Consider the following 25,998-nt stretch of genomic DNA (forward strand, 5'->3'; position numbering starts at 1 on the left):
CCCTTATCGCACTTCTTGCAAGCGTTTGTGTGTGTGTGTGTGTGTGTGTGTGTGTGTGTGTGTGTGTTGGGCGTGGCTTCTCTGTGAAATTGAGGGTTTTTTTCCTCCTCGTTTTTTTCTTCTTGCGTTTCCCCTTCCACTTCAAAACCGCTGCGTGGGGGGAAGTTGTGTGACACACTGCCTGCGCTCCACAGCTACAGATGCGCTCCACAGATCGCTCGCTGTTAATGTGAAAACATCCAGAGACGATGTGCAGGTTTATGAAGGTGAGTCACAACTATGTCCAGTGACTTTCCCTCAGCTTGGTCTGGTCACTAATGCAGCAGACGCGGAGGATTGATGCGTTTTTTGTTCTCCAGCTTTTGTCAACTTTGTGATGCAAACTTTTTCTTAATCTGAATATAAAGCAAACCCCTTTCCTTCCAACAGATGGCTGGTACCGCAGCTCACACTTGTGGAAGATTCCTGGATTACAGCAGAAAGACTTCTTTACTCCTCTGGGACTAGAGGTAGCGTTGCGGGTGACTGTGTCTCCTGTTATGTTCAGCTTGCAGGTTTTAGTCCTTTAACACACTTTGCTGAGATGAGTCCGTTCTACATCGTGATTGAAGTAGTAATCGCTGTTCTCTCCATATCCGGCAACATACTGGTGTGCTGGGCTGTGTCGATCAACACCACTCTGAAGAACGCCACCAACTATTTTCTGGTGTCTCTGGCCGTGGCGGATATTCTGGTCGGTTGCCTCGCCATCCCTTTTGCCATCACCATAAGCGTTGGCATCCGTCTGGACTTCTATGGATGCCTCTTCCTGGCCTGTTTTCTCTTGGTACTGACACAGAGCTCCATCTTCAGCCTTCTGGCTATTGCAATTGACAGATACCTGGCGGTGAAGATTCCTCTGAGGTGAGAATGAGTTTGTATCACTGATGTGGAATTCATTTAAACATTCTTCTTATTAATCTGACAGGATGATGGTGAAGACAGAGACACAGTGAGACCTCAGTCTGGTTTTCAATCAAAGTGAACTCAAAGCTCTCTGGCTGTTAAATCATAGTCAGTGTGTGAAATAAGGAAGAAAATACTGACCTCTTGTCATTTTATCTTCATAAAACAGCCCTGAATATTGACATGTGTCCCCTGTAGGTAATAATTAAATTTAAGATTATATAATGAAATGACTGGCCCCTGGGCACAGATTTGCAAAGGGCCCCACCACCTATGCTACACAGGAAAAAGACACACAGACATTGTGGTAGTTTTGCGTGTCTTTGTAGTTTTCACACATTTTTTGTTGTTGTGATGTGTCTGTTTGTAGTCACTTTGTGTCTCCAGTGGTTCTTTCTGTGGTCATTTTTGTCTGTTTGAGGTCAGTTTGTGTCTTATCGGTTGTTTTGTATCCCTCTGTAGTCATTTTGTGTCTCTTTGTAGCTGTTTTGTGTCTTCTTGTCATTGTTTTGTCTCTACGTGGTTGTTTTGTGTCCCCTCTTCATTGTTATGTGTCTCTTTGTGGTTGTTTTATGCCTTGTCGTGGTCGTTTTGTGTCTCTTTGCTGTTGCTTTGTGTCTCTTCGTGGTTGTTTTGTGTCTCTTTTTGTCATCTGTCTTTTTGGAGTCATTTTGTGTCTCCATTCAATTTTTTGTGTCTTTTCTGTGGTCATTTTCTGTCTTATTGGGTTGATTTTTGCATCTCTTAGAGGTAATTTGTGTCATATTGGTTGTTGTGCATCCCATTGTTGTTGTGTTGTACCTCTCTGTGGTCATTCTGTGTCTTCTTGTTTTGTGTATTTTGTAGTTGTTTTGTGTCTCTTTGCAGTCCCCTTGTTCCTTCTCCTTGTGGTCATTTTGGTCTGTTTGAGGCCGTTTTCTGTCTTACTGAGGTAAAAAAAAAAAAGTATCTTTTTGATGTAATTTAGTGTCTTATGCGTTGTTTTGTATCCCCTTGTCGTCACTTTGCCCAATTTACTAGTTACTTTGTGTCTCTTTTTTGTTGTTATGTGTCTCTTTGTAATCATTTTGTGTCTCCAGTGGTTGTTTTGTATCTCTCTGTAGTCATTTTGTGTCTTCTTATGGTTGTTTGCCCAATTTCGTAGTTACTTTGTGTCTCTTTGCAGTTCGTTTTCATCTCCTTGTGGTCATTTTACGTCCCTTCCTGGTCACGTTATTTCGACATTTATCATTTTACATGTGAGGGCCAGGGGGGCCCCTGACACTTTGGTTCCCCTGAGCCTGTGCCCAGTCAGCCCGTTCAGTAATCCATCCATGTCCATGATGTAAAAGATCAACATCAGCTCTGTGATCTCATGAATCAGTTTCATGTGGAGCTTAATGCCTTGCATAAAAATAGCTCAGTTAATATGTAAACGTGGAATGATAATCAGATAATACCTCTTTAATCACAAGTTGGAGACAGACTCAGCAAACGCTTTAAAGTGGCTGCTGATTGAATAATCTGTAGGCTTTAGGTAAAGCTGCCTTTACATACAGTGAAGCTCAAGGAATCTGTTTTTTTATTGGAGCCTCCTGCAGCTTGTAGAACAGATGCAAAGATCTGTCATGCAGCTGTTTGATGTGACGGGAGAAGACACTGGATCAATATTAGGGGCCTCACTGTCACTTCCATTGATCCTGATGGCAAAGGCCAGCGAGTGCTGCTGTGCAGCCTCTGAGCGAGTCCGCCTGAGGGAACAGAGGCAGCACAGTGCTGCTCACAACAAATTGAAGAATACATGCTTTATTATCAGATGGGACTCGTCTGTTTTTAGGTGGTGTTGCTTTTGCGCGTCAGAGATGTTTTTTTAAAGGGCAACACTCACTGCAGTGAATGCTGTGGCCAGTGGAGGTGGCTGTGGGTGCTGTTTGTGCCGTAGGGTTGTGATGTGCTGTCATTTCCATTAGTCTCAAACGCTGGCAAGAAAGGACACTTTGACACTAGTGTAGGATAAAAGTCATCCAACCAAGTTGCTTGTAAAAATCCCCACTTGTACTTCTATTTTTGACCCACGGACGGAAACCAAACTTCATTCTGCCTCCTCACACAGAAAACTTTAAACTGCCATTAAACTGGCGACACACTCATGACGTTCTCTGTAAAAAGTTTTCAACATGAAATTTTATAGTTTCCTCTGAAAGCCCAGCCTCACAACGCATACATGTGATAATGAGACCAGTGTGTATGTTCGGCTCATGTTACATGTCCACAGTGATGGCTGGTGTGTGTGTGTGAGTTTGGCCAGTCTGCGGCCTTTGGGGCTCTCACATGAAAGTGTTTTCACAGATGGTTTTAGTGGAAGTAAAAGGCCAAAGCCAGATGTTTTAAACCTCACGAGATGACAGAGCTGCACACCCACTCAATGCTCACTTCAAGCCCCCGTTTGCCGTTCTCAGAAAAAGACCCTTTAGCTATTTTGTCCCTCTGTGCTGTTTGGACTTTGAGATGACCTTTAGCACATCAGAGACCTCAAACGATTACCCCCACCCACACCAGCAGCACCGCCTCAGTCAGTGTGGTTAGGAAAGTGGGCATTTTAAGCTCCCTGTCTTTGTTTCAGCGCATGTAGTGGTGTAGTGGGTGTGGTGCAGTGTCATCCACCATGTAAATCCTGCTTTAGTGTTTCACAAATAATGAAAAATGTCTAAAAGTTAAGGTGGAGTTAAAGAACCAGGCGAGGCTCTGTTGACCACATTTATCATCTCACTAAAAATGCTGCAGGTGGGAATTTGATTTCAGATGTAGACAGACACACAGTGAGGGATGCATCACCCTCACACTTTCTGTGAGACATACATTATCCACAACAGCAGAGTCCTGAAATGACCTGGGATCAGCTGTTCAGACGAGAGGACAATGACATGCAATGTGATTCTAAAATAAAGTCTGATACAGGAGGTCACATTGGTTAGAAATACATGTAGGTGGTTAGGTTGATTAAGGTGTGGGATTTGCAGCTTGTTTTAGAAAACAAGATCAGTATTGTCGCAGACATTTATCAGAACACCATATACTGAAGTAGATGAGAAGACTGATATCACTCTACCAATTAAACAGGGGCGGGGTTACATTTTCAATGTGGCCTACACTTTCTGCCAGCCAACACTCCAGGGGGGTTTTGGAAGGAATTCCCCCTGGAGAGATTTTTAGAAACTTGACAGCTAAACCAACTAATTTAAAGCATTTTGAAAGCAAAAGCTTAGATCAGGGGCTCTCAGATTTTGTTGCCTGATTACCATTTTAGGGAGCGAGCATATGATTGAGGACTACAGAGGGAAAGTCCACACACTGTGACCTTTATAATGAGGTTTTTTTTATTACATACTATACTACACTTTTATAACATTTTTAATGACATAATGTTCTTTCACGTTTATGAAAATGTTTATGATATATTATACTATGGAGTTTTAATGATTATCTTTGACATACTATGCTATGAATTTTATGAATTTTATTATAACATACCTATACTATGATTTTTCTTTTTTTGACACAGTAAAATATGACTTTTTGATTTTTTTTAACATAATTTGAATATACAGTATATATTTTTTACAATCCATACTATGAATTTTGTGATTATTCTTTACGACCTACTTCACTATGACTTTATTATTAATAGTTTTATGACATACTATCCTAAGACTGTTTTTATTTTTTAATAACATGCTATACCGTGATTTTTTAAGTAATTTTTAGGAAAAAAAAATATACTATTATATACGATTTTTCTTTTACATACTATACTATGACTTTCTTATGATTTTTGGACAAAGTATACATTGCATTTTTTTGAACATTTTTATGCTTTTTTTTTACATACCCTACTATAAGGGTTAAAACAGTATGAGAATTTCACGGTACAATAACGGTCTCAGAAAACATTGCGGTATTACAGGATTATTATTATTATTATCATATGTCAGAATGACCTTGAAAGAAAGTACAGCAGAAGGGTTATTTTTGGTTAAACAAATGTTTTATTACTAAACTTAAAACATTTTTTAAATGAAAGTCTGTGTAAAAAATCTCCCTTTGAAAAGAATTAAAATAAAATTAGATAAATAGATAGTTACTTTAATAATCCCGGGGAAAATGGAGGATTAGTTGAGATTATCTATCCAGTTGCATTTTTGCAATATCTTAGACAGGAGAATGTACACAGTATGATAACCGGCAATTTAAATATCCCAGTATACCTTGAAACCGGTATATCGTTGCAACCCTACATTCTATGAATTCTTTGTAATGATTTTACTCTCTATTAATATGACTTTTTAATATTACTTTTTTATGATTTTTTAAAATACATTTTTACGCTAAACAGTCTCTTGTTATTAATTTATTTATGACACACTATACTATGACTTTTTAAAAATATTTTTAATGACACACAACTGTGATAAAACATGATGAAGTGCCCTCTAGAGTGACCTTAAAATTGGGAAAACATGATGTGGTGTTATATAGGCTGTCCTACATATGGGGAAACTTTCGGCACACTGGTGCCCACAGAATGCAGTTGATGCCCTATTTTATCTCATGTTATTGCCCCTGCTCCTCAGACCCTCAGAGTCCACGGACTCACTGAGCAGTAAATGTGAAAGGCTTACAGTTTCATGTGGTTAGTCTGGGAGCATCTTCATATTTGTTATGTTTCTACACTCATTCACTGAGGGTTGTCTTCATGTGTCACCTGTCTATAGCCTATGTCTGTTAGAGCCACCTTAGAACTTGTGTTTGGACGTTTTACACTGAGAGCTGTTGAAATGCAAACTAGTTGAAGTTAAATGTTACACCTCTGCTGATTACTGACAGGAAGTTTTCATTGTTTGTACTACTGTAGTGAAACAAGCTGACCACAGCCTTCATTTCCTGAGAGGAAGAAAACTATCTTTCAAGTCTGCGTGGGCTGAGTATTTCAGGGCTCCAAAATTAGTTTTTGATGTATATCACTTCAGTAATGAGTCAGCGAGGACCAAAGACAAGTGCAGTTGTTGAGCAGCACGACACTCTGGGGAAAGCTAGTCCACCTCTCCCATGAAAATGTAAAGGGAGATTATATCTATATTTACCTTTCCCTCTTCTGTCAAAACAATTCTTGCATGAACACATTTCAATCGGGGCGAGAAATTCCCATCTGTGTTTACATGGTTTTATTAATGTGCCTTTACCCTGTTGTACAACTTGTTTTCAGACATTCACGAATCCACATCATAATGCAAATAACGCACAGATCAGTTTGAACACACAGTGAGAGGGGAAGGATAAAATTCCCATGTGTCGTCAGTGTGAACGGCCACCTGTTAGCCTGTGTTTGAAGCAGGACTGCGGACACTGCCGGACATTGAAGTGGATGTTGTGAGCGTTTAGAGAGTGTGTGTGGCCTGGCAGAGGTCTGTGTGAGGCCAGGCGGAAGCACAGTGACAGAGAGAAGAGAAGGGGATGTATGGAGAATGGAGCAGAGGAAGAAAGCAAAACAAAGATAGATGCCAGCGTGCTGTCGTCATGCCAGAACTAATCCATTCAGCCGCTCGTCCGCTCCCTGCCTCCGAACAGAAAGAGAGGGTGGGAGGCAATGTGCAGGAGATGGACCCTCTGGGAAATGGACCCTGTGCTGGCTGCTGTACTTGTGACTGACAGAATGAGGGAGTAGAAGATGGAGAGGAAGAGGGAGAAAGTGTGAGAATGTGAGGTCATTGTGAGCTCTGAAGCTTCCATTCCTTCCTTCTGTGGGCAGAGTGCTGTATTATTCACGACCCCTTGCAGCAGGTTGCAGGACAAGGGCAGAACTGCCCCACCACTGATGAATAATTGACTGTTGGGAATATTATAATTATTATTATACAGGGTTGATTTTGCCTACTCAGAGGTAGACTAGGCTAATGATTAAGAAGCCACGTCCCTCTGATAGCACGATTTTACTAGCAAATTGTGTGCATATGAAATCAGACGGCGATGGCACACACTTCCTGTCTGTGTTGTCAAAGTGGGAGACATTTGCTTTCAGGTGAACCCACTTCCTGACAGCCTGGCTTTACGCTCATCTCTCACATCTTCTTTTCAACAATGAATTGTTGATGGTGTATGTACATCCATGCCATATCACTGTCTAAAAACACAGAAAAGTGCAGTGTTGTTGCACTGGGTGATATTTTCTGTCTTTACAATGAACGTCCTCAACAACACTCTCTGCACCTACCTAAGAAGAACACCACCCACATGTTTATGGGATGTGGTGAGGATTGTATCTATAACACATGCACTTGTTCAAACCCGAATCCTCTTGACAGTTAGAGCTACGTTACTGACACACTGTTTGCCAACTGTAAGGAAAAAATCAGTAATGGTCAAGTGAGGAATTTCTACTGTAACTTTTAAATATTTATAAATGTATTACTAAAGATTTACATTTTTGCTTTACAAATGATTTACAAATATTGCTAATAGTCTTTGTGCATTATATTTTACAGAATGTTGAAAGCGTGACTCTGTCCTCAAATTATCTCTCTCACTGGTTACTTATTGCTCGTTGATAGTCTGTTAGTGTCTGTGTCAGAACCCTGCTTTCTGTGTTACTTCATTTGATTGTTGATAGTGAAGTGGCAGACAGGAAACATGCTTAAAATCGATTTGTGGATGTTGTGGGTATGTGGCATACGCTATAATTATATAACAGCCAGGGTGCCTGCTCTCTGCCTGTATTGCTTATGTCTGATAGTTCTGTCCTTCAATCCTTTGGTAAAGGATGTTAGCGCTCACAGCACTAATAATGTGCAAATGAAGTGGGCATGTACCCCTGCGCACGTAAATTCAAATGCATAAAATGTCACACAATGATATCTGATGATCATTCCATGTTGGTTGCCAAGCAGTTCTTTTTTTTTTTTTTTAGAAGTTCTTCAGTTGTGTAAAAGCTGGTTGTTGGCGTCCTCAAATTATGTGTCTGTTCCTCGATTACCCTTTAAGTTATTCATATTCCTTTAGTCTGTAAGGGTCCTCAGATCAAAAGAATCAAAAGGGTTTTTCATAATAATTAATCCAAGTTGTGAGTATTGTTTTAACAGGATTGTGTCAGTATGCTGGGTGCCGTTATCCTTAAGTGCTGTAACTCTCTCATTCTCTAATGTGCTGTCTCTCTGTGCTAGATGAAATGAATGATTGATAACTGACATATTATCTGAAGCTGCTAATGTTCATACTGGTAAACAGTATGCTGATAAACAATTTGATTTATTTCCTGAAGGCCTGGCCGATATAGACACTTGTCCCAGATATAAGCCTGTTTATTTCAGTGATTTAAATTGATTATGGCCCAGGCTATTAATTGAAGTTTTACAGTATGTCATGAAGTGCATTAAAATAAAGGCATAGTATAGTAAGTCTTAAAAATTGAAAAAAAAACAAAACAAACATAATTTACAGTACAGGCCAAAAGTTTGGACACACCTTCTCATTCAATGCGTTTTCTTTATTTTCATGACTATTTACATTGTAGATTCTCACTGAAGGCATCAAAACTATGAATGAACACATGTGGAGTTATGTACTTAACAAAAAAAGGTGAAATAACTGAAAACATGTTTTATATTCTAGTTTCTTCAAAATAGCCACCCTTTGCTCTGATTACTGCTTTGCACACTCTTGGCATTCTCTCCATGAGCTTCAAGAGGTAGTCACCTGAAATGGTTTCCACTTCACAGGTGTGCCTTATCAAGGTTAATTAGGGGAATTTCTTGCTTTATCAATGGGGTTGGGACCATCAGTTGTGTTGTGCAGAAGTCAGGTTAATACACAGCCGACAGCCCTATTGGACAACTGTTAAAATTCATATTATGGCAAGAACCAATCAGCTAACTAAAGAAAAACGAGTGGCCATCATTACTTTAAGAAATGAAGGTCAGTCAGTCTGGAAAATTGCAAAAACTTTAAATGTGTCCCCAAGTGGAGTCGCAAAAACCATCAAGCGCTACAACGAAACTGGCACACATGAGGACCGACCCAGGAAAGGAAGACCAAGAGTCACCTCTGCTTCTGAGGATAAGTTCATCCGAGTCACCAGCCTCAGAAATCGCAAGTTAACAGCAGCTCAGATCAGAGACCAGATGAATGCCACACAGAGTTCTAGCAGCAGACCCATCTCTAGAACAACTGTTAAGAGGAGACTGCGCGAATCAGGCCTTCATGGTCAAATAGCTGCTAGGACACCACTGCTAAGGAGAGGCAACAAGCAGAAGAGATTTGTTTGGGCCAAGAAACACAAGGAATGGACATTAGACCAGTGGAAATCTGTGCTTTGGTCTGATGAGTCCAAATTTGAGATCTTTGGTTCCAACCGCCGTGTCTTTGTGAGACGCAGAAAAGGTGAACGGATGGATTCCACATGCCTGGTTCCCACTGTGAAGCATGGAGGAGGAGGTGTGATGGTGTGGGGGTGTTTTGCTGGTGACACTGTTGGGGATTTATTCAAAATTGAAGGCACACTGAACCAGCATGGCTACCACAGCATCCTGCAGCGACATGCCATCCCATCCGGTTTGCGTTTAGTTGGACCATCATTTATTTTTCAACAGGACAATGACCCCAAACACACCTCCAGGCTGTGTAAGGGCTATTTGACCAAGAAGGAGAGTGATGGAGTGCTGCGGCAGATGACCTGGCCTCCACAGTCACCGGACCTGAACCCAATCCAGATGGTTTGGGGTGAGCTGGACCGCAGAGTGAATGCAAAGGGGCCAACAAGTGCTAAACACCTCTGGGAACTCCTTCAAGACTGTTGGAAAACCATTTCAGGTGACTACCTCTTGAAGCTCATCGAGAGAACGCCAAAAGTGTGCAAAGCAGTAATCAGAGCAAAGGGTGGCTATTTTGAAGAAACTAGAATATAAAACATGTTTTCAGTTATTTCACCTTTTTTTGTTAAGTACATAACTCCACATGTGTTCATTCATAGTTTTGATGCCTTCAGTGAGAATCTACAATGTAAATAGTCATGAAAATAAAGAAAACGCATTGAATGAGAAGGTGTGTCCAAACTTTTGGCCTGTACTGTATATTGTCACAAAAAGTTTAAAAAAAATCATAGTATGGTATATCATTAAAATGTCATGCTATAGTATGCCGTGAAAAAGTAAAAATAGTCACAGAATAACATAAAGAACAGTTGAGTAGTACAAGTCTTAGTGTAGTGTGTCACAACAATGTGCCAGAAATAGTCATACTATAGTATCTCACAAAAATGTGCCAAAAAAAGGCCTCATAAAATACTGTGACATAAAAATGTGATTAAAACAAAATCATATAATGTCCCAAAAATGTGCTAAAAAAGTCAGAGGATAGAATGTTGTTTAAAAATGTGATAGAAAAGGTCATAACATAGTATGTCACAAAAATGTGCAAACAATATCAGTACTCTATGTCATAAAAATGTGATCAAAAAAAATGTTTCAGTATAGTATGTCACAAAAATTTACGACAAAGAGGAGAATTGTATGTCATAAAAATGTGGTAGAAAAGGTCATAAAATAGTATGTCCAAAAAAACCTGTGAAAATGTCAAACAAAAATATGTCAAAAATAAAAAAAAGAAGTCATAGACATAATATAGTATGTTGCCAAAAACCATGAACATAAGTCATAGTATACTATGTCATAGTACAGTATGTCATCAAAAATTATGAAAAAAATCATAGTATAGTATGTCGTCCAAAACCATGAAAAAAAGTCATAGTATAGTATGTCGGCCAAAATCTTGAGAAAAAGTCATAGTATAGTATGCCGTCCAAAACCATGAGAAAAAGTCATAGTATAGTATGTCGTCCAAAATCTTGAAAAAATGTCATAGTGTAGTATGTCGTCCAAAACCATGAGAAAAAGTCATAGTGTAGTATGTCGTCAAAAACCATGACAAAAAGTCATAGTATAGTATGTCGTCCAAAACCATGAGAAAAAGTCATAGCATAGTATGTCGTCAAAAACCATGACAAAAAGTCATAGTATAGTATGTCATCCAAAACCATGAGAAAAAGTCATAGTATAGTATGTCGTCCAAAATCATGAAAAAATGTCATAGTATAGTATGTCTTCAAAAACTATGACAAAAAGTCATAGTATAGTATGTCGTCCAAAACCATGAGAAAAAGTCATAGTATAGTATGCCGTCCAAAATCTTGAAAAAATGTCATAGTATTTCATCCAAAACCATGAGAAAAATGTCATAGTATAGTATGTCGTCCAAAACCATGAAAAAAAGTCATAGTATAGTATGTCGTCCAAAATCTTGAAAAAATGTCATAGTATAGTATGTCGTCCAAAATCATGAAAAAAAGTCATAGTATAGTATGTTGTCCAAAATCTTGAAAAAATGTCATAGTATAGTATGTCGTCAAAAACCATGAGAAAAAGTCATAGTATAGTATGTCGTCCAAAATCTTGAAAAAATGTCATAGTGTGGTATGTCGTCCAAAACCATGAGAAAAAGTCATAGTGTAGTATGTCGTCAAAAACCATGACAAAAAGTCATAGTATAGTATGTCGTCCAAAACCATGAGAAAAAGTCATAGCATAGTATGTCGTCAAAAACCATGACAAAAAGTCATAGTATAGTATGTCGTCCAAAACCATGAGAAAAAGTCATAGTATAGTATGTTGTCCAAAATCATGAAAAAATGTCATAGTATAGTATGTCTTCAAAAACTATGACAAAAAGTCATAGTATAGTATGTCGTCCAAAACCATGAGAAAAAGTCATAGTATAGTATGCCGTCCAAAATCTTGAAAAAATGTCATAGTATTTCATCCAAAACCATGAGAAAAATGTCATAGTATAGTATGTCGTCCAAAACCATGAAAAAAAGTCATAGTATAGTATGTCGTCCAAAACCATGAAAAAAAGTCATAGTATAGTATGTCGTCCAAAATCTTGAAAAAATGTCATAGTATAGTATGTCGTCCAAAATCATGAAAAAAAGTCATAGTATAGTATGTCGTCCAAAATCTTGAAAAAATGCCATAGTATAGTATGTCGTCAAAAACCATGAGAAAAAGTCATAGTATAGTATGTCGTCAAAAACCATGAAAAAAAGTCATAGTATAGTATGTCGTCCAAAATCTTGAAAAAATGTCATAGTATAGTATGTCATCAAAAACCATGAGAAAAAGTCATAGTATAGTATGTCGTCCAAAACCATGAAAAAAAGTCATAGTATAGTATGTCGTCCAAAATCTTGAAAAAAAGTCATAGTATAGTATGTCGTCCAAAACCATGAAAAAAAGTCATAGTATAGTATGTCGTCCAAAACCATGAAAAAAAGTCATAGTATAGTATGTCGTCCAAAATCTTGAAAAAATGTCATAGTATAGTATGTCGTCAAAAACCATGAGAAAAAGTCATAGTATAGTATGTCGTCAAAAACCATGAAAAAAAGTCATAGTATAGTATGCCGTCCAAAATCTTGAAAAAATGTCATAGTATAGTATTTCATCCAAAACCATGAGAAAAATGTCATAGTATAGTATGTCGTCCAAAACCATGAAAAAAATGTCATAGTATATTATGTCATCCAAAACCATGAAAAAAAGTCATAGTATAGTATGTCGTCCAAAACCATGAATAAAAGTCATAATATAGTATGTCGCCCAAAATCTTGAAAAAATGTCATAGTATAGTATGCCGTCCAAAACCATGAAAAAAAGTCATAGTATAGTATGTCGTCAAAAACCATGAGAAAAAGTCATAGTATAGTATGTCGTCCAAAATCTTGAAAAAATGTCATAGTATAGTATGTCGGCCAAAATCTTGAGAAAAAGTCATAGTGTAGTATGCCGTCCAAAACCATGAGAAAAAGTCATAGTATAGTATGTCGTCCAAAATCTTGAAAAAATGTCATAGTGTAGTATGTCGTCCAAAACCATGAGAAAAAGTCATAATATAGTATGTCGTCAAAAACCATGACAAAAAGTCATAGTATAGTATGTCGTCCAAAACCATGAGAAAAAGTCATAGTATAGTATGTCGTCCAAAATCTTGAAAAAATGTCATAGTGTAGTATGTCGTCCAAAACCATGAGAAAAAGTCATAATATAGTATGTCGTCAAAAACCATGACAAAAAGTCATAGTATAGTATGTCGTCCAAAACCATGACAAAAAGTCATAGTATAGTATGTCGTCAAAAACCATGACAAAAAGTCATAGTATAGTATGTCGTCCAAAACCATGAGAAAAAGTCATAGTATAGTATGTCGTCAAAAACCATGACAAAAAGTCATAGTATAGTATGTCGTCCAAAACCATGAGAAAAAGTCATAGTATAGTATGTCGTCCAAAATCTTGAAAAAATGTCATAGTATAGTATGTCTTCAAAAACTATGACAAAAAGTCATAGTATAGTATGCCGTCCAAAATCTTGAAAAAATGTCATAGTATAGTATTTCATCCAAAACCATGAGAAAAATGTCATAGTATAATATGTCATCCAAAACCATGAAAAAAAATGTCATAGTATAGTATGTCGTCCAAAATCTTGAAAAAAAGTCATAGTGTAGTATGTCATCCAAATCCATGAAAAAATGTCATAGTATAGTATGTCGTCCAAAATCTTGAAAAACAAGTGACAGTACAGTATTTCGTCCAAAACCATGAAAAATGTCATACTACAGTACTTCGTCCAAAACCATGAAAAGAAGTCATAGTATAGTATGTCATCCAAAACCATGACAAAAGTCATAGAATAGTATGCTATAAAAATGTTACAAAAAAAATCAGTGTTCTGTCTTCAAAATGTAAATAAGTCTTGGGATACCATGTCATAACATGCATTTTATAGAGTCATAGTATAGCCTGAGGTATTGGGCTTACCTGTCTTATTTTCCTTGCTGAGGTTTTCGCTCTTTCGTTATGACGCCAGCCATCAAAATTCTTTCCATTTTCATGGAAATTGAACCCACAGTTTCTCACTCTATAGTCTTCTATTAGCTTCAGCCATTAGATCACACTGTTCTCTTTGTCCAAGTACATGTAACTATTTCCCATGGAAACAGGCCTTGAAATTTCACTTACCATTCATTGAGTGTTCAATCGAGAAGCCTCATCATTGTCCAAAAATAGTTCCTTTGAAGTTTGCTGCGTTTCCTGGCGATCAGCTGTATGTCTTTCCTGGGCGTCCTCGCAGCATCGAAATATTATGTTAACACCAACGGGACTATTTAGCTATTATTAAAAAGTTTATGTACACAGTGTGCATTCAGCAGCTTTAAACATCCTAAAAACAAAATAATAAGTCAGCTAAGTCTGAAAAAATTTTTGCAAATGACTCACAGGGGACACAAACCCCAAGGTGAAAGTCCTGTGCTTGACCCATTCATTCACAGTATCTTCCTCCCTGCATGGACCTTTACACATCTCCTGACTTACTGTTTCTCTTAAATTCACCACTTTAATCACTTACTAATGGCTTGTAAATGACAGGCCAGATTTATATTCAAGTAATGATTTATCATTTAGTAAATTCATCATTTACTAATGATTTAATAATCAATTACAACTAATCATTACAACTGCAAAAGTTTACAAGAACGGCAGAAGTCACGTAAGTGCTGATATAGTGTGATCATGTCCTCTGCAGCTGTAGAGATCAGATTATTTGCAGCACCTCCAGCTCAGACTGCCTTGTGTGTGCCTGTCAGCGTGTGCATGAGTCATTACCATGTGGTCGCCCGTCTGAATCACTTTGAGGAAACAGCTCATTTTGCTTCGAGCGCTGTTCGTATAATGGGAACAGTCAGGACGACACTTGTGTGAGTAAGCCCTGCATCTCCATACGCAGCCTCTGTGCACCTGCTGTTCATAATTTCATATCATATTTCAATGAGGCGATGGCTTTATGAGAAACTTGCTGAATCATTTATCAGTCTAACAGTCAACATCCATCCCTGTATAGTGAAAAACAAGATGGATCTAGTCCAAAAGTTCAGGCATCAAACTACAAAAAAGTACAAAGCCAGGACATTAAAGAAGTGAAGACAAAGTTCATCAGGGCTGTTTATTTCTTTCACTTTAATGTCTGCATGCTTCATCAGTGTGGCCTGCTTACAGTATCTAAACATTTGCACAAACAAGTTAACTGGCTTCAAACCTCAAGTGAGGCGTGTGTAATTTTAGCGATATGTTTGTTGTAGGAATTCAAGTGAAGCAGGATGTGAGATACTATCTGAGATAGCAGCTACTTTGCTGATAGTATGCCGATATATGCTCAGGGGCAACATTAAAATAGTGTGATTTTATTAACATTCATGCTTGCAGTTAATAACGCAGATGCAGAATTTACATTAATGAAATTAGAAATATATCTATACATGACTTTACATCAGAAAAATATAAAAACACATACACAGTATCTACATACAGTACAACTATGCAATCATATACAACCAGGATACATTTTAAAATGCCATAACTTAACAAATAGTTACAACACAAACACACTTATAACTTAAAGAAAACAAACAGAGCGAATCCCCATCAGTCAGTCTGACTGATGAAGGCAGGGTTGCTGCTTTCAGCTTAAAAATAAAGAGTGTTTTTAACAAACTTGACATGATCCGTGACCCACTTTTGGACTGCGGCCTACCAGTTGGGAATCAGTGGTTTAAATGATATAAATAAGCCCATCTGTTAGTGTTGCAGTTGGACTGTATTTCCTTTTGAAATGGAAATTACATGAAAACCAAAGTGGCATACAACTCCCTTTATCTGTTTAGTCCTGCTGTACTTTGTTAATTAAAATGGAGGTGTCATTTCCACTGGCTCCAGAGTATATCCTCCCCAGGATGCACTGTGATGATACAAGTTCAGCTAAACATATCTAAGGTTCATACATTAGGATTTTGTGTGCTTAAACCAATGGTACCGAGCACTGTGCACTCAGGGGGGGAGGGCAACTGAAACGGACCTCAGTCGGCAGCGGTATTCACTCAAATTCAGCCAGAGCAAATTCCCCAGCGTCAGGTGTCACTGCTGGCTGGTGGACAGCAGCAGCGCCACGTCCAACCTTTATAACGATAGAAAAAGAAAGTTTGTTGATCTGGCAGGGAGTCCAGGCTGTACGATCCCTCAGAGCTGGCTGGTTTCAGGTTGCTGCAGCCGCTGACTGGGGATCTGAGAGCTACCATCTCTCCTCCTTGCAAGGTGGTCTGTAGCTGCAGGGAGTGAAACAGAGGACACACTAGCCTCTTTTACGCTGTCTGTTCAAGACGGGAATATCACGGCCTCATGCTGCCTCACTGTGCTGTACATATGGTACAAGTGTGGAATGAGGGGACTGAGTGGTCTTGCCTTTAAGCCGCCTCAGGAGGTTATAACAGGGCGGAATTGGTGCCTGTATAAATAAGATGAGACCACAGGCAGGACGGATGTGACGTTTTGATGACATGTTATGTGTGTGACCCACTATGGGAAATTCAAAAAGAAGCTGGGGGCAGTCAGCACCTAACTCAAAATAAACGAACGGCAGCCATACATGTTTGCATATTGGCAAAACAATGAGATTTGGGAGCTCCTCACCCTTTGAGCAGAGAACAAAATCAGCTGCCATATATGAGAGTTGGTAAATGATTGTTATTGTTTATAAAGCGCACACTGGAGCATAATGATGCTGTCGTCTTTTGGTTCTGTGTAAAAATTCAAAGGAGGCGTAGAGAGGGGACTTTGTAGCGGCCCCGTAGCACCATCTTTGTGTAAAGAGGGCTACTGTGAATGGAGGGTCTACTTAATGTTAGCTACATAAAGGTGAGCTTCAAGGTGCAGCTGTAAAACCTTGACTCTCGTTAGCAGAAGGCTAACATTAGCAACATTTTCTCTCCATCTCTGAAACGCTTTGCTGATACTGACATGTGTATTATTTTGTTTATTGTCAGACTCTTGTAGACTCTCCTTTTGATAAGTCTGTCTTCGTTTTTTGGGTTGCTTTGCAGTGTACAGTTTTTTACAGTGCTCTGTGAATCAGGCTCTCATAGAAGGGGCATGCACATGCATCTGCATTTGTAGAAGAACCAATAGGAACGTCCTCTCGCTGAAATGACCCTTGACTGGCCGAAGTGTCCCATCACAAGCTAGATTTCTGCCTGAAAACAGAGCCAAGACGAGGTGCAGAGGTCTAGTTTTCTCTCACACCACTTTAATTACAATATGCTCAAAGGTTAATGTGAGATTTTTGCCCTATAACACCAAAATAAACTGCCTACCCCAGCTTTAAAATTAATTTGGTAGCTCTGCCAAGACTTTGAAGCTGATCTGTCTGTTTTTGTTTGGAATTAGCTTAACTGAGGTTTTTGTGTTTTGTCGCTTGCAGTGCTTGCAGGGTGGCTCTATAGATGCCAATGTCAGTTGAGCCACCACTGACTGAAATGTCTCAACTATTACATTCCCATCAGTGTCAGCTGAGCATTTTGTTCTTTAGGTTTTGTCAGAGCCAAGTGTTGGCACTCCTGCTGCGCACCCAGACCGGCTCCGTCCAAATGAATGAGAAGGCTGCATTGTTTCATGCAGGGCTGAAGTCAGTCTGAACTCGGCGTTAGTCTTCTTCATGTGGCTGAGTGGGCGACTGGATGCCTGCTGTATTTGTGTTGTTGTCTTTTGTTGTCTGGTCTGAAAAAACAAAAAAGTAAAAAGACTGTGAAGGAGATATTCCCTGCAACACTTGAATGCACCAAGTCACAGCAATTCACCATCACATTTGATCATTCGTATTGTCTGCCTGATGCCTAGCCATTATTAGGCCGATGTGCCTCCCGGTGCTCAGAAGGAGCCAAATAAGAATAATCAGATTTGTCAGTGGGGCCACACCAACAAACAAAACAACGGCCAACATCAATTCACTTTCTATGAGCCAAAGAGAAGACAACATTCTCAGTGGGCCCTTCTCCAGGGCAGAATTTGAAATAAAAAAATGTCATGTGAATGTTAGCTCAAATCCTGTTCATGACTGTCAAACACCTTTGGGCTTTGAGCTTTGTTTGGATTTGTATAATTCAAGAAAATGAATCAAATATGCAGATATGGAACAATCATTAGAAGAACTCGGGTAAATATTCACATCATGGAATTATTACATCAAAGAAAAAGCACCCAAAAATGTTTGATTCATGTTTGCATTTTTATGGGCTCTGCTACAACAAGCCGGAGGTTGGCTGTTGGTCAATGTTGTGCTGTTCGTAAGTGCCTGTTGCTCTAGTTTTGGTGTTGTGTCCCACACCATTGGCACACTTACGCAGGCAGAGTACATATGTACTTGTTGACCGTTGACTATATTCTTTGTGTTGTGTTCAAGTGCAACTTTTTGGCATAGACACAGGCAACATGAGGCGACGCAGCAGTCAACCTTAGTCGCCACTAGTTCTTTGATGTGGCTAGTTGTTTCTGTGCCTTAAGGTTGTCACAAGAACCGATACTTAGGTACCACGTTGATGCCAAAATTCTGAAAACGTGATGATTCTTGTTTTTTTCTACAATAACTAGGTACTGGGGATGCATTTCTTCCAGACCTGACGGGGCAGCATAGACGCCTTTCAGTGTTCTAGTATACCGTTAAATGGCCAAGAAAGAGGAAGAATGCCTACAAGCACATGGAAGATGAAAAAGATTATAACAATGTAGCTGCAGTGACAGCTCCGCTTTGACTGGTAGAAAAGAAAATCAGGTTTTCCTGAGGCCGGCTGAATTTGTTAATTCTTTACAATGAAAGCCATTAACACTCTGCTACAAACATCAGCAGCGTGACAAGGTACACATGTTTGCTATGTTGTATTTGTTTCTGTTATAGCTGGGCTGTCCTTGATCTTTGGAGTCTATTTGGATTGTGACCATTGTCCAAAACGTTAACATTATTAAAATGGTAACCTCTGTTGTGTTTTCTTCAGGTACAAGGAGTTGATGACGGGAAAGGCTGCCAGAGAGATCATCGCAGTTTTATGGATCCTCTCCTTTGTCATTGGTCTTATCCCCTTCTTTGGCTGGAACTATAAGTACTCGAGCTGCAGGAGCAACAGCTCTGCAGCGGATAACACTACGAACGCTGACCTTGTGGAGGGGCTAACAGGCGGAGGAAATTTACTACAAAGCTGCAGGCTCAGGTGCTTCTTTGAGAGTGTGGTGGACATGCACTACATGGTCTACTTTAATTTCTTTGTCTGTGTGCTGCTGCCACTGCTCATCATGCTGGGCATCTACCTGAAGATCTTCACAGTGGCCAGGAAGCAGCTGAGACAGATCGAGCTTAAATGCGTGGGCAACGGGGACAGCCATCACCACGGGCTGCTGCAGAAGGAGATCCGGGCCGCCAAGTCCCTCTCCATCATTGTGGGACTGTTCGCCATCTGCTGGCTGCCCGTCCACATCCTTAACTGCCTCACACTGTTTTATAAGGAGCTGTATAAACCACCACTTGTCATGTATGTTGCCATCATTCTGAGTCATGCCAACTCCGCGGTCAACCCCATCATCTATGCTTACCGCATCCAGGACTTCAGAAACACCTTCCGCAAGATTCTGGCCCAACACTTCCTGTGCCACAGGGAGGAGCTGTACCTCAGCTCCAACGGCAGCAGACACAACAGAGACCAGATCCACATGACCATCGACCCTCTGCTATAGACAGAGTCGTGACTGGGGCGGAGTATTATCTGTTAACTCTGTTGTTTCAGTCTTGAATTTCATGTTCACTGAGGTTTATAATGTTTACAGAACAAGGGTATATGTGAAGATGAATCGATGTCAAAAGCGCCTTGAATGTGGACATTTATTTATAAATCAGGGGTCAAGCAGTGAAATGTTGAATGGCGAGTCTTACGTAACTATTGTATTGTGAAGGATTTCTGATTTAAAAAACATGTTGAAGCTAACTGGATTTGTAGGACTGTGAACATGATCCAAACTACATTCTATCATGCTATTTATCATTCTGAATCCACCTTGTTTCAACTCCAAACACTCCTTTTTTTGCCCTGCTATTTTATATTGTCAGCAATAAGTGCCAGTGTTTATTAATTTATTTATTACAAGACCGTATCTTTTGAGAATGTAAAGATCAAAAAACTTGGTGTGGCTAGATCTGTACTTGTGGACCTAGAGAGGTACATTAGCAGTAGTCTGCATCCGTGGTTATTTTTGGCTCGGTGGCCCTTTAATATGAATTCATACTCGTGACCATCACAGACTCAATGTACAGACATAAGTAAAGATTTTCTTTATCAGTATAACAACATTGTATAGCAGAAATCTTCTTGAGCTGTTGCTTTAACTAAGTGCCAGTATTGTCCTGTTGCTGCACCAGTGACTCCTCTACAAAAAATGTGGTCAGGCAGACAGACACAGGAGTCTACAGAGGGGGGAAAAAGACGGGACTCTTCTACATACATGGAGAATGCCAACAACTAAATTAGAATAAAATAAACAAGAAAGAAAAGAAATGCTTTGCCTATTGCATGAATAATCCCCGATAGTCACAGGGGTCACAAGATCAGTTTGTGACTAAGAGCCAGAGAAAAGCATGATTTGATTCAGTCACACAGACATATAGGGACAGTTCATCTCAAATACAAAAACAAGTTTCTCCTCTTAACTGTAGTGCTATTTATCAGTCTAGATTGTTCTGGTGTGAGTTGCCAAGTTGGAGGTATCAGCTGTAGAGATGTCTGCCTTCTCTCCAGTATAATGGAACTAGATGGCACTCAGCCTGTGGTGCTTAAAATGCAAAAAAAACATGTTTTTCTGCATCACCGTGCAGAAGGAAGAGTGCATCTGCTCTTGGACGAGAGGCTTGTGCTTGTGAAAGCATGAGATGTACATATTAATGGCGTTCTCCTCAGCTGATTTGTTACATTAGCTGGCTCAGTGGCGCTAGGTGAGTTAGCAGTAGATGCACACTTCCTTCTGTGTGGTAATACAGTTGGTGGGTGTAGTTGGTGGAAATAAAATAGTTCCTACATGAAACTGCTCACAACAAGAACAAGTCAGAAGATTGTCTTGAATAACCAGGTCGTGATTTCTGGAAAGAGACACTGCTGTTGAGTTTTTCACGTGAGTTTTTTTCAGCACTTCAAACACCACAACCAGAGAGCCATCTAGTTCCATTATATTGGAGAGAAGGCAGACATCTCTACAGCTGATATCTCAAACACTCTTCATCTCACACTAAACTGATTGATTAAAAAAACACCTCAGTAAGAAAAGATATGTGTTTTTGATTTGGGGATGAAGTATCTCTTTAAGAAGTAGTTTAGCAAAACTGTAGTGCTGCTCCATATAATTGCCAGGTTAACATTTCTTAAGACAGAACTCAGGAAGTGGGAAACTTATAATATCTTTTAAAGAAAAACGGTGTCTGCACAGGGCATTTTCAGCTGCTTTGTTACGAGCCAAGAGATAACACACTATAGCGCAGACAAGCAAATGTCATATCTGATACTTAAAATCAATTTACATTATTCCTCATCACCAATGTCCTGGTACACACGTATGCTTGCATCACATAAAACACCACTGCTTTGATTCAGTTGGGTGTATATGAATGTCACTTGCCTCCGGAGTCCAGCTGACAACATCCCCTCTGCCCTCAGACAGTGTGTCAGCTGGGATCCTGAGGCTCCCATCTGCCCTTTTAGTGCAGTCATTCCCCCCACAAGCTGCTGAAATCACTGACTGAACTGAGATGAGCTGTTTCATTTGAGAAAACAGTTTTGAGGGTGAAACCCTAAAATATGTTGCACTTAATCAAAATCCTAATGAGCCAACACTTATCCATCTTAGCTATCTCTAATCTTATCGGACAGACAACTAAGTCCAGTAAAACCCCCCAAAATGATCTAATTTTCAAGAGTGACAAAGGTAACACAAATGGAATTTCTTCTGAGAGGCAAACTCAACAGTGCACATATTCATCAGCATGCTAGGTTTATGCCTGCTGTAGTGACCCAGGTAGGGGGCGCGAGCAAAAAAATATGATATTTCGTATTTTGTTTAAAGCCCAAAGGCTCCGCAAGTTGTTGCGCCACTTTGTTGTATAACCCTGAATTTCTGTAACTAGGTGCTTGCAGGGCTTTTCAGACATGACTGTCACAAATATTGATAAAAGCAAATACATTGAGAAGTAAATAATAATTTAATTTTATTGTTAATTAGGGCTGGGCATTGTTTAAAAATTTGCAATACAAGTGCCAATACCAGTTCCGTTAAAGTGATACCGATGCCAGGAAAGTGCTTAATTCGATACCTACAATGTTAATAAAGTGGTGTGACATTATATCCATACTTTTGAACGTTTTGGTTGCATCTCGGCACAGTAAACTGCCAACTCCATCAGATATATTGTGCTCGACTTCACCACAGACTTTATGGGTTGTAGCTGCTGCTGCGGGAGTGAGCTCTGCGCCAGGGACAGTTAGTGAGAGTCCAACAGTGCACACAGTGATAGGGCTAACTGTTAGCATCATATGTCTAACATTACCCAACGGTTATTAAATGGTTCAACGACAGAGCTGAACCAGATCAGTGTCTGTATGAGTTTGCTGGGACTAGGTTAATGGTGCAGTGTTTGACATTAGTGCTGCTGCTGTGTTAGCTCATGCTAGCCAGGCAGACAAACTCTTCATTAGGAGGACAGTGGCTCCAGAGACTGCACCACCAGAAAGTCTGCTGAGCCGGTGGGGAGTTGAGAACCTGTTTCAGAGTCAGTGTGAGTTTCCTAGGATTGTTTAACGGCTCAGTGTTGGATATTAGCTGCTACTACTGTGTTAGCTTGTGCTAACAGGGCACGTTGAACTTGACCATTCGAACTGTCCTGACGATCTGAGATCAGACCCCCGGCGCAAAAAGTTTGAATGCAGGTATCGTTTGACTGAAGACGTTTCAATACTACTTGGTACTGGGTTACTTCAGTTGATTCCTTGAAGGTATTGAGTTGCGATACCCAGCCTTCCTATTATTATGTCTCAGGATTTTCAAAAGATTTTAAAAATCTAAATTTCGGTAAATATTTTGCCAGCTGATACTCAACCTTTCAACCTCAGTTTCGTATTAATACATTTGTTGTTCCAAATATTTAACTCCTAAGGGGTATTGAACTCATTAATTCCTCCTCTGCATTGAAAGGTTGTATGTTTGGTCAATGGCGTCTTGCCAATAACACTTGTCGCCTTCTTGCCTCTTCACGGCATATTTTGTTTGCCGTTTCAGATCGCCTGATATAAGACAGAACTGTCAACTCGTTACCCTCAGTTTTCACCCTCAGTGTGACATCAAATCTATTCAAACTGATTTTCTTGGGGGAGGGGAATTCAATTTTCATTCATACACTAGAGACCCCGGTATCCGCCTCAATCTAACATCATTTTAAGTCCACACTGATGTGCCAGTTTTTGTCCTGGGTTTTAAGAGTGGAGCAAGGTGAAGTAAAACAAACTACAATGTTGGTCGATATTGAGAAGACAAGTCAATTTAGAACAGCCTCGATGACAGTGTGTATCTTGTCTATAGCGCTCAGCATTGTTATTATTACTGCTCATTGGTTCTAGGCCATCGCTTGACAACAGCATTACCTTGCCCCTGGCTAATTAAGCCCCCGAACTGCATACATTGGTTGTTTTTTTTAACCGAGAAACAGCTGTTCATGTCAAGATGCCAGATGAATCAGTCAACTTTAACACGGTGGAGTGGGCACATTTCGGTGAATACTGCAACGAGCAATGCGCTGAGCACAAACACCTTTGTGCTTGCTCGTAGCGCCATCTGTGGAGGTCTGCGCCACGGTGTCTCGCGTGAGTATATATAAGTCGTCATAGTTTGAGGGAACACAGCTGCAGCACTGCTTTCCACTCCAGTCAAATCTTAAAGCACCTGATGCTTTGCCTCTTCTCTGCAGGGCTACAAGGCTTTTTGCAGAAAACAAAAACAGGTCTTGATGAATTCAATCAGAGCAGGGTAAAGTTTTGTTTGGAGTATCGTAATTTATGTGAGGGGAAATAAAAAAAAACAGGGTGAATTTGGTCACCTGAAAGCCATCACTACACAAATGAAAACACATTGCACTGACATTTTCAATTATTTCCCGTTTTGTGTGCTTCATTGGTGGTGTTGAACCATGTTGTGTTGGTGTTAAACAAGCATTCTTCTTAAGTTGCCTCCACTGCTTTACTCTCTCCCCTCATGTGTGTCCAGTGTACCAACTCTGACTAACTTCAAGGGCTAAAATACAGGAGTGTGCCAAAGTTTTAGTACATTCCAATGGAGACATCTATACTGTAACTGCACTGTAACGTTGTATTATTGTCTTTGTTGACTGATGTGTAAAAATATAAGTACTGTAGGTGTCCGCCTCTCTACAAGCTATTGATTGATGTCAAACTATTGCCTTCTTTTGTGATTTTCAAGTTAAGACGGACAATAACAAGTTGATCTAGTTCAACATTCCTGCCTTTCATTCCGAAGTATCTGTCAATGTGCTGTAGTGTTGTTACTAATCAGGATAAACATCCACTGTGGTCAAACTGATGTTCAACTTTTCCAGAGGCCATTCTCTCTTTCATTCAACAAGACTTCAACTGATACTGCTATTTAACATGATGCAATCTGTATGTACGGTGAAATATTTTGTTAATAAAGGCAATGTTTATATTGTTGTTTATATTGGTCAGTCTTTATTCTTACATTTTCAATTTTATGTTATATGACAATGTATAATTACATTGTTCATGTTTTTCTAAAGTTGGTTCAGCATGCAGACGCTCACTGCTCGCATATGGAGAAGGGAAAGTGCCAAAATTGAAAAAATTAAACAATTTTTGATAAATAAATTAATTAATATTCAATTATTGCACCAAAAATAATATAAAAAAATAAATGTAGCCATTAATTAATTGATAAATATGACATATGTTTATTTTTTTGTTTAAAGTTACCTTTGTATTTATTTATTTTGGCATTTATTTTTTATTTTTAAGTTTACTTATTTTTTTCTGTATTATTGCATTTTTCCCAAACTTATTTACTTCTGTATTATTTTTTTATATTATTTATTTCTTTAAAAAAATCGATATGTATAAGTACATTTAAAAAAGGCAAAATTAATTAGGAAAGTAAATAAATGGGGGGAATTAATAACGGGGTAAAGAAATACAGATGCCATCTAAAACAGAAATATCAATTTATGTCACATTTTTTTCATACAATTGATGCCTAAATTTATTTTTTCACAGCTTGTATGTAGAGGATGAAAGTTGTCAAAATCAAAAATGAATAAATAAATGACTCAATAAATAGATAGAATAACACGCCATTAAAGTTAAAATTAAAAAAAATTCAAAAGTGTTAATTCATAAATAAAATGTGACATAAATTAATCTGCTTCTTTATTTGTTTTCCTTTGTTCATGACAGTGTATTTATTTATTTATTTATTTTTGCATTTATTATTTTTAAATTTTAAATTTATCTTTAAATGTATTTTTATTTTATTATTTTATCAATATATTTATTATATCTTTCTTTCTTTCTTTTTTTAAATATGTTGCTTTAAAAATTACTTTAACTGAATAAAATAGGAATTTAAATAGGTAAATAAGAAAATAGGAAAGTATATAAATACGTGAATTACTACAAAGGTAAATAAATAAAGAAGCAAATCAAAACAGAAATATCAATTCATGGCACATATTATGGAATAATTAATGCCTGCATTTATTTTAAATACTATTTTTGGTACATTTAATGCCGTGTTAACTCATCAAGTCTTTATTTATTTTTTATTTTGGCAGCCTCAGTCCTCCATACTTGCAGCTTCAGATAAAAGAACCTAAAAATAAAGCTGCACATACTTAATGAACAGATGTTTCCCTGGAAACAGATTAAGAACTCCAAAAGAAAAAATAAATAAAGCAACATCTGGTATCTTTCAGAGAGACAAATGAAAGGGCAGTGAGAAGTGTTCCCGTGCTCTAGTCCTCTCTGCAGTGACTCAAATGT

At 38.8% G+C, this 25,998-nt stretch overlaps 2 protein-coding genes across 3 annotated transcripts in view; one reads left to right on the top strand and one right to left on the bottom strand.

The window, feature by feature from the left end:
* Nucleotides 1-49: 49 nt before the first annotated feature.
* On the top strand, nucleotides 50-24,655 carry adora2b (adenosine A2b receptor). Its single transcript, XM_033648847.2, has 3 exons — nucleotides 50-266; nucleotides 430-903; nucleotides 18,904-24,655. Exons 2-3 carry the CDS (start codon nucleotides 584-586, stop codon nucleotides 19,634-19,636), a joined length of 1,053 nt encoding a protein of 350 aa, XP_033504738.1. The 5' UTR covers nucleotides 50-266; nucleotides 430-583; the 3' UTR covers nucleotides 19,637-24,655.
* zswim7 (zinc finger, SWIM-type containing 7) overlaps nucleotides 15,011-25,998 on the bottom strand; it is a 44,551-nt gene continuing 33,563 nt past the window's right edge. The window contains exon 6 of one of the 2 annotated variants that reach the window (XM_078172365.1): nucleotides 15,011-16,185. The gene's annotated coding sequence lies outside the window, so the exon portion shown is untranslated. Of the gene's footprint in view, nucleotides 17,633-25,998 lie in introns of both variants that reach the window. The other variant, XM_078172364.1, reaches the window with a different exon arrangement.

This window comes from Epinephelus lanceolatus, chromosome 11 (assembly GCF_041903045.1).
Source record: "Epinephelus lanceolatus isolate andai-2023 chromosome 11, ASM4190304v1, whole genome shotgun sequence".
In the NCBI taxonomy this organism is placed as follows: domain Eukaryota; kingdom Metazoa; phylum Chordata; class Actinopteri; order Perciformes; family Serranidae; genus Epinephelus; species Epinephelus lanceolatus.

Excerpts from the sequence above, each read along its gene's own strand:
- adora2b (XM_033648847.2), top strand. The coding sequence starts at position 584 with ATGAGTCCGTTCTACATCGTGATTGAAGTAGTAATCGCTGTTCTCTCC. Across the intron at positions 904-18,903 it reads GCGGTGAAGATTCCTCTGAG|GTACAAGGAGTTGATGACGG; the intron begins GTGAGAATGAGT and ends TGTTTTCTTCAG.